General features: G+C 46.9%; 1 protein-coding gene and 1 pseudogene across 5 annotated transcripts in view; one reads left to right on the top strand and one right to left on the bottom strand.

Moving 5' to 3' along the window:
• The window catches only part of PIWIL3 (piwi like RNA-mediated gene silencing 3), a 56,011-nt gene that overhangs the window by 8,262 nt on the left and 38,349 nt on the right, over window positions 1-9,400 (top strand). For 2 of the 4 annotated variants that reach the window (XM_025399666.1, XM_025399665.1), the window contains exon 1: window positions 7,096-7,197. In XM_025399666.1, the coding sequence (XP_025255451.1) occupies window positions 7,096-7,197 (102 nt within the window). Of the gene's footprint in view, window positions 1-7,073; window positions 7,293-7,628; window positions 7,712-9,400 lie in introns of those variants that run through there. The other 2 variants (XM_025399668.1, XM_025399667.1) reach the window with 2 other exon arrangements.
• On the bottom strand, window positions 2,199-3,297 carry LOC112633214 (annotated as a pseudogene). Its single transcript, XR_003121500.1, has 2 exons — window positions 2,735-3,297; window positions 2,199-2,645 (listed from the first exon to the last, which is right to left on the bottom strand). The product of XR_003121500.1 is annotated as a nucleophosmin-like (transcript).

Genomic DNA, 9,400 nt, shown 5'->3' with positions numbered 1-9,400 from the left:
TTTTTTTTTTTTTTTTTTTTTTTTTTTTTTTAGTAGAGATGGGGTTTCAGCATGCTGGCCAGGCTGGTCTCGAACTCCTGACCTTCAGGTGATCCACCTGCCTCAGCCTCCCAAAGTGCTGGGATTGCAGGCCTGAGCCACCCCGCCCAGCTGGCCAGGAATTTTCAAGTGCTTAGCAGGTTCAGGCTTTTCAAATATTTTCAAGATATAGTAAACAAATATGTTACTGCTGCCCCACAGACAGTGCAGAATTTTTTGAGACAGAGTCTCACTCTGTCACCCAGGCTGGAGTGCAGTGGTGTGATCATAGTCCACTGCAGCCTTGAACTGCCAGGCTCCTCCTGTCCTCCTGCGTCAACCTCCCAAGCACCTGGGACTACAGGTGTGTACCACCATCCTAGTTAATTTTTTATTTTTTATTTTTTTTAGAGATGGTGTCTTGATATGTTGCCCTGGCTCGTCTTGAACTACTGGGCTCAAACAATCCTCCTGCCTCAGCCTCCCAAAGTGCTGGCATTACAGGCATGAAACACTGTGCCTGGCCAACAGTGCACAACTGAGTCTGGAATTCAAGCTAAGAACACGTGCAGATGTCTATAGGATAATGGTGCAATTTCAAAGCAACAAGACAAAGATTAGTCAAGAAACGGTGCGAGATAACTATTTCTCTCATGATTAACAGGTATTCAGTGTGTACATCAAGGATCTGAATGTAACTGTGATAAAATATTAAAGAATTGGTGATTTAAAAAAATATATCTAGGCTAGGCGGGGCGCGGTGGCTCATGCCTGTAACCCCAGCTCTTTGGGAGGCTGAGGCAGGCGGATCACAAGGTCAGGAGATCGAGACCATCCTGGATAACACAGTGAAACCCCATCTTTACTAAAAAAAAAATACAAAAAAATTAGCCAGGCCTGGTGGCGGGCGCCTGTAGTCCCAGCTACTCGGGAGGCTGAGGCAGGAGAATGGTGTGCACCCGGCAGGCAGAGCTTGCAGTGAATGGAGATCGCACAGCTGCACTCCAACCTGGGCAACAGAGCGAGACTCCGTCTCAAAAAAAAAATCCTGGCTTGGCATGATGGCTCACACCTGTAATCCCAGAAATTCGGGAGGCTGAGGTGGGACGATCACTTGAGCTCAGGAGCTCAAGACCAGCCCAGGCAACATGGCAATACCCCGTCTCCACAAAAAATACTAAAAAATTAGCCAGGGGTAGTGGCAGCGCCTGCAGTTCCAGCTACTCTGGAGGCCAAAGTGGGAGGATTTCTTGAGCCTGAGAGGTTGAAGTGGGAGGGTTGTTTTTTTTCCCCCATTAAGTTGTAGGAATTTATTTTAAATAACTTACAGTTGATTAAAAGGGAATTCATGATAAAAATAGAAGAAACTTGATGAAAGATGTAGGAAATGGACTCTGCACACACACTAAACTAACAATGCCTCTAAAACTAGTGATTAGAGCAAAAAAGTCTTCACATTAAAATTCTGCTTTTTATGTTTTTTTCCATTTTTTACACAATTACGAAAGAAAAAATAAAAGCCCTAAAATCTTGATTATTTTTCCTTTTTTTTTTTTTTTTTGGACCAAATACTCATTTTCCTCTAAATTTATTGACCTGTGGAACTTTTTATACAATAAAATCTTTCAAGTGAAAGATTAGGGTTAAAAAGAAAAAGATGGATATCTTAAAGTACAGCAAATGCTCAGAAAAAAGGATGATGGGAAAATGGTTTCAGTTACTGATTATTGCATTATCCTTAGACTCACTCACCCTTCATCCCTCCCCAAACCCAATCTACATGATCTTTAAGATCAAGAAAAAGGTATATATATATATATATATACATATATATATGTATATATATATATATGTGTGTATTTATTTATTTATTTATTTTTTGAGACGGAGTCTCGCTCTGTCACCCAGGCTGGAGTGCAGTGGCACAATCTCAGCTCACTGCAACCTCCGCCTCCCGGGCTCACGCCATTCTCCTGCCTCAGTCTCCTGAGCAGCTGGGACTACAGGTGCGTGCCACCATGCCCAGCTCATTTTTTTTGTATTTTTAGTAGAGATGGGGTTTCACTGTGTTAGCCAGGATGGTCTCGATCTCCTGACCTCGTGATCTACCCGCCTCGGCCTCCCAAAGTGCTGGGATTACAGGCGTGAGCCACCACGTCCGGCCTCAATATTTTTTTAAATTGATTCATTCAAATATTTATTGAGCAGCTAAGGAGATACAAAGGCAATTTAAAACATTGTCAGAGGTGAGGCAAATGCACAAGTAATAGAAAGCAAAGGGCAAGGTTCACTGAACCACAGCAGTCAGAAGAAAGTGCTTTAGGGAACCAAGAGTGAGATTGTTTCCAGCCTGAAGAGGCATGGGTGGCAAATCAGAAAAGGGGATTGAGATGAAACTAGAAGACTTCAGTCTGGATTGTTGATGACACTCAGCATGGACTATATTTGTCTCTCCTTTTCCTTTCTCCCCATCTTTGGGCTTAATTGACATGTAGTGCCGAGGGCTGTTCAATGTGCTTTTTCTACACTTGCTTGCATTTTTGCTTTAATGTCTTCTACGAACTAGGTCCTTTTGGTGTTTTAGGAGTTTTTTTCCTGTTTTTTTGAAGGATTCTTGTCCTTTTGATCTTGGTGTTGATGATGGTTTTGAGTCTTTTCCATTCTGATTTGACTTTTGTGCATTTTTGGCTGGAGTATCTAGTATAGATTTCTTCACTGGTGCTTTTTCTTCAGCTTCCTCATCATCAAAATCATCATCATCATCTTCATCATCATCATCATCTTCATCAGCAGCAAGTTTTACTTTTTTCTGTGGAACCTTGCTACCACCTCCAGTAGCAGATCGCTTTCCAGATATACTTAAGTGTTTCATGTCCTCCTCCTCTTCATCTTCTGACTCTGCATCTTCCTCCACAGCTACTAAGTGCTGTCCACTAATATGCACTAGCCCTGAACCACACTTCAACCTTAAGACCACTGGGGGGTTATTTCAAAGCCCCCAAGGGAAACCATTGGCTGTACAGACATTTTCAAAGTTGCCAGTGTTACTTTAATTGGACTGCCTTCGTAATTCATTGCCTCTGCTTCAACAACGTGCAATTCATCCTTTGCACCAGCCCCTAAACTGACCGTTCTTAAAGATAACTGGTGCTTATTTTTGTCATTATCCACCTTAAAGTGATCATCTTTGTCGGCCTTTAGTTCACAACCGAAAAGATAGTTCTGGGGCCTCAGGGGGCTCATGTCCATGTCCATCGAATCTTCCATCAGGAGGCGGCACGCACTTAGGTGGGAGAGAAAGTGGACGGAGATAAACGAACGCTGCTCCAGAGAACAGCCGCGTGGGACGGCATCCCACCAGGGCTAAATATTTTAAAATAATTAAAAAGAAATAAAATTCACATTTAAAAAGGAAGACTCAAGTCAGGAAATAATTTCCCATCATGCTTTTCTGTGAACAGGTGTCTGAACCAAAACCCTGCCAAAGCCATGAGTGCTTCAAGTTTAATGAAAATTGATCCCCATGATAATAGAGTGATGACTCTAACAGATGTGCTGGGGTTTTTGTTCTACTTAATTTTAAATTCCTGAAATGGGGGAGAGGGGAGGGAGTTTAGGAATTTATTTATATTAAAATACAGAAGTTATTGCAAAACCCTAACAGTAAAAACGCACCAATATAATCAGACTTTGCATACAGTAGCTAAGAAAATTCAAACATTTCAGTGAAACAGTGAATTTGCCTGGTAGAACGCTGACAAATTCCCATCCACTTGCCCTCTTGAAAATAAAAACCAAATTCGGCCGGGCGCGGTGGCTCAAGCCTGTAATCCCAGCACTTTGGGAGGCCGAGACGGGCGGATCACGAGGTCAGGAGATCGAGACCATCCTGGCTAACACAGTGAAACCCCGTCTCTACTAAAAATACAAAAAAACTAGCCGGGCGAGGTGGCGGGCGCCTGTAGTCCGAGCTACTCCGGAGGCTGAGGCAGGAGAATGGCGCAAACCCGGGAGGCGGAGCTTGCAGTGAGCTGAGATCCGGCCACTGCACTCCAGCCCGGGCTACAGAGCAAGACTCCGTCTCAAAAAAAAAAAAAAAAAAAAAAAAAAAAAAAAAAAAAAAAAAAAAAAAGAAAATAAAAACCAAATTCAAAACAAATCATACAGCTAGAATTTTGACATCTGAAATATTTTTAAATAAGTTGTCCATAGGCCAACTGGCTCAGCTCTCCCTTATATTATTATCTCCAGGTTTATCTTTTCTCAAAGATGTTGGTTTGTTAAGACTTGCTGCCTCTCTCCCCCACGCACGAGGGCAAGCGAGGCTCAGTTTATCCATTTTTCCAAACCACACTGTTCCTTTTCACAGAACTCTGCCCTTTGAGACTGGCTAAAACTCGTAGTCTTCATCAACCATGTCAATGGCAGGCAAATTTTCCCGCTGGGTTTTGTTGTAAATCTTCTCAACTGGGACGCCCGGAAGACGGAGGATTTCTTGAGCCCGGGAGGTTGAGGTGGCAGTGAGTGGAGATTGCATTGTTGCACTCCAGCCTGGGCAAAAGAGACAGACCCTGTCTCAAAACACACACACACACACACATACCCACACACACAGAGCAAGGCCAAAAAGAATGACAGAAACCTGGAATAGGCCAGGTGTGGTGGCGCACTTTGGGAGGCAGCAGTTTGGGAGGCAGAGGCGGGTGGATCACGAGGTCAGGAGTTTGAGACCAGCTTGGCCAATGTGGTGAAACCCCGTCTCTACAAAAAATACAAAAATTAGCCAGGTGTGGTGACGCGCGCCTGTAGTCCCAGCTACTCAGGAGGCTGAGACAAGAGAATGGTGTGAACCCAGGAGGTGGTGCTTGCAGTGAGCGGAGATGGTGCCACTGCACCACTCCAGCATGGGAGACAGAGTGAGACTCCGTCTCAAAAAAAAAAGAAAAGAAAAGAAAAGAAAAGAAACCTGGAATAAATAGATGAAAAAAGGGATACAAGAGATAAGGTTTTTAAAATTTTATTTATATTTATATTTATTTTTAAGAAATACTGGAAAGCTTACCCATGACAATGGATCCACTTGTAGAGATCTGTGCTTATGAGATGAGTAAGGGTGCATCTAGGTTTGAGTCCATGGACGGTCATAGCAGCTGCATTTAGTTACACAGGCCACACCAGGGAGTTGGTTAAAGCTACTAAGTGGTAATGGCTGCATCCTGGGGCTCCAAGTGCACATCATTTTGTAAGGGCACCTGGCAGGTAAATCCGGGAATGGTTAATGGGTGAGACATGGTGAGGCAGGAAGGCAGGGCGAGCCGGCCCCACTCCCATCCCTGGGAGACTTGGCGGCATCTCTGAGCCCGCCAGGTGCAGTTCATCGTGGTCTCTTTGGGCCGGACGGAGGCGGCGCCAGAAGAGGCCGGGACCCCAGGGTTGAAATTGAATTGGGGCGGGGGCGATGCCTGCCTTCCTGAGTGTGCGGCACGTCTTGCTCGGGAGGCTGGGACGGTCAGTCTGTTTCCCCGGGCCCTTTTAGTGACCGGTGCGGCGTACGGGACTGCGTGCCCAGAAAGGCAGGAGGCTCTCCCTCCTGGAAAGGGGCTTTGCGCCTCTGACCCCGCGGAGATCAGCGCCGGCACGCTGCGGGGTTGGTACCAGGGACTCGAGGCCATAGAGCTCCAGTGCGTAGCGCACAGATCACCCTAATTCTTGTGGAAGGAGGGCAGGTGAGCTGTGGGAGCAGAGTCCAAAGGGCCCAGGCCAGAGATGGGTGGGCAGAGGACCCACTCAGGATGCGGGAGCTCAGGTTTAAGTGTAGGGTGGGAGGGCCTGGGGGCACCTGGGCTCCTTGCTGTGCTTGTGGCGATGCCTGGGAGGTGAGAAGAACCCATTACTCACCCAACTCATACAGACAAGTGTAGTAACCCCCCGTGTCTTGTGAGTCTGTGTGTGGAAGATAACCATAGTTTCCTTAAATTTCTAGAAAAGTTTGGCCGGGTGCGGTGGTTCACACCTGTAATCCCAGCATTTTGAGAGGTCGAGGCGGGTGGATTACCTGAGGTCAGGAGATCGCGACCAGCCTGGCCAACATGGTGAAACCCCGTCTCTACTAAAAATACAAAAATTAGGCCAGGCGTAGTGACGTGAGCCTGTAATCCCAGCTACTCAGGAGGCCGAGGCAGGAGAATCGCTTGAGCCTGGGAGGTGGAGATTACAATGAGCCAAGATTTCACTACTGCGCTCCAGCCTGGGCAACAGAGTGAGACTGTGTCTCAAAACAAAAAACTAGCTGGGTGCGGTGGTGCGTGCCTGTAATCCCAGCTACTCAGGAGACTGAGGCAGGAGAATTTCTTGAGCCAGGGAGGCAGAGGTTGCAGTGAGCCAAGATTGCACCATTACACTTCAGCCTGGGCGACAGAGCAAGACCCTGTCTCAAAAAAAGTTTTACTAGGTCTCCTGTCTTTTACTACAGGATGCTTCTCTGCTGACTCGGGGCAATCAGTCTTTTTGGTGTCATAGGAGAATGTGTGTCGTTAGTAATCAGATGCTTTATTGAAAGTAATAGTCACATAGGAAGAAAAACGTTACCAGTTGCTATGGTTTGGATATGGCTTGTCCCCACCAAAACTCAGGCTGAAATTTGATCCCCAATGTGGCAGCATTGGAAAGTGGGGCCTACTGGGAGGTGTGTGGGTCCTGGGAGTGGAATCCTTAAGAATAGGTTAATTCCCTGCCTTGGAGGTGAGTTGGATTAGTGCCTGCCTGAGCTGGTTGTTAGGGTCCAACTTCCTCAGTTTTTCTTGTTTCACTTCTTGCCATGTGGTCTTTGTCCACACCTCTTCCCCACCTTTGCTTTCTACCATGAGTTGAAGCAGCATGAGACCCTCACCAGATGGACTGCCCAGTCTTGGACTTTCCAGCCACCAGAATGATGAGCCAAACACACCTCTTCCTTTATAAATTACCCAGCCTCAGATATTCTGTTGTAGCAGCACTGAAAAGAGTAAGACACCAGGCAACTCCACACAGATATCTAATATAACTCTGTTCTTCAGAGTCATCACCTTCAGGACCACAATGCCTGGTAGGGCCAGGACTCGCGCCCGAGGCAGAGCCCGCCGCAGGGAGAGCTACCAACAAGAGGCACCTGGGGGACCCGGAGCACCTGGATCAGCTACAGTGAGCCCTGTAACGTTCATTGTTTTCTTTCTGCAAGAGATACGTGCCTGTACTGAAAAGAACATAGAATTGGTGGTTGAGCCAAGCTAGTTCAGGTATAGTGCTAAGTGAGGACTAATAAAAGTTCGTAAGAAAAGTCAGGCTCTATAGATGGCAGCATGGGGAGGCTTTACTCGGATGTACTCTCTACCGCTTCCTTCTCACATTTTCACATGTGCAAGCAGACTGACTTTCAGCCAAAAGTGGATGCAAAGGTTTCTAGATCTCTTGGCTTCAGCCAGTGTCTCCTCTTTGGAAGTGACCCAGAATGAGCAACTTCCTGAATGTCCTGGCACAGCCTGAGTTAGAATTTCCAGTCGTGTTGAAAACTTGTTATGCCTGCTCTGTTTTGTCTTCTCTTACTGCATATCCACTTTGCATTCACACAATAGGATCCATAGTGGCACAGAAGGGCCCCACCTGACAACCTCCAGGGTGACCCTATACTGCATGGAAGCAGCATGACGCCCTCCAGGTCCACTTATTCTGCTGTGTGATTGTTGCTCCTCTCTCCTTCTCCTGAGCCCTCCAACCTCAATTCCTCCTCCTGGTCCTAATTCTCAGTTTTCAACATCGACTTCTGTGTCACTGAGACAAAGCATCCAGTGAGAGTGTCAGTGGCTCCCCGTCTTGTCTCCTCACTCATGAGCCATAGTCCAACCCCTCACTGGAGATCCTAGGGCACCATCTTTGTTCCTACCTAAAGCAAATCTCTCTACTTAGCCCCTTAGCCAGTCCTCTGTCTAGGGCATGTCTCCTGCAACTTTCCTTTCTGTCTCCCAAGTCAGCAGGTGTGTTCTCCTAAATCACTCCCATTGTCTACAGACTCACTGAGTTCACTCCCATTCATCAGGAAACTTTCCCTGGGCCCTTCCACTCTGCCAGATTCACAGGGCAGCTCTCCTCAGACTTGCCCCTTCACATTTCCTTGGCACATTTGCGACCTCTTTTCTCCTGATCAACTCCCTCCGCTTGGCGTTTAGGTTACCTCCTTCATCACTGACCGCCCGTACTTGCTCTCCTTTGCAGAGTTCTCCTCTATGGCCTCTTGATATTGCCAAGACCCAGCCCTTGAGCCACATCTTTTTTCTCCATATTCTCACTCCCTTGGTGAAGTTATCCAGTGTCCAAATGCTATCTGGTGTGTGGACAGATCCCCATATTTATCTCCTTGGCCAGAACCTCTCCTGCACCACCCAGCACCCCCACGGGTGTCCACGGACACCTCACACTCCCAACCCGCCCTATCATGCCATATCCACCTCATCAGAAGGACTTCCATTCTTCTGTTTGCTCAGGCCAAAAGTCTATGGTTTCATCCTATCTCCATGACCTCAAGCCCTTCTCAAAAACAACCACAGGGTTTTTCTCTCCAATTTTTTTTTTTTTTTTTTAAAGACAGAGTTTCATTCTTGTTGCCCAGGCTGGAGTGCAATGGTGTTATCTCAGCTCACTGCAACCTCTTGCCTCCCGGGTTCAAGTGATTCTCCTGCCTCAGCCTCCCGAGTAGCTGGGATTACAGGCATGCACCACCAGGCCCAGCTAATTTTGTATTTTTAGTAGAGATGGGGGTTTCTCCATGTTGCCAGGCTGGTCTCGAACTCCCGACCTCAGGTGATCCGCCCACCTCAGCCTCCCAAAGTGCTGGGATTATAGGCATGAACCACCGCAGCTGGCCTCTGTCACAGCTCTCATTTTATCAGTCAGAAGCAATTTCCTTAAAATGACCTTCCCTTCATCTCACTGACGTCTCCCTCCCTTTCCTTCTTCCAGCCATACCAGCCGCCTCATTCTTCCTTGAACGTTCCCAGCTGCAGAACTCTGCTCTTTTTCCTTCACCTCTGGCTTGGGTAACTTTGCTAATTCACTCAGCACTTCCAAGTCTTGGGTTCAAAGTCACTTTCTCACTGAGGCCCTCCTTTGCCCTCATCAGCTAGTGAAACCTGCCCCTTCACACCCCACCTTCCCAATAATTTTTCTCCTCGGTTTGTTTTGTTCTCTTTTTTTGTTTCCTTAGCAATTACCACACAAGGTACTATGTATGTTGCTTATTAGAACTTAGTTTCTGTCACTGGAATGTGAGCTTTGCAGAGGAAGTTCCTTTGCCTTGTGCCCTGAGAGTGCCATTTGGAGGGAGAATGAACATAGTGGGGTACTGTTCATT

This window comes from Theropithecus gelada, chromosome 10 (genome assembly GCF_003255815.1).
Source record: "Theropithecus gelada isolate Dixy chromosome 10, Tgel_1.0, whole genome shotgun sequence".
Taxonomy (NCBI): domain Eukaryota; kingdom Metazoa; phylum Chordata; class Mammalia; order Primates; family Cercopithecidae; genus Theropithecus; species Theropithecus gelada.
Note: the sequence above shows the minus strand (reverse complement) of the source record. Positions and strands in the feature narration are given on the sequence as shown.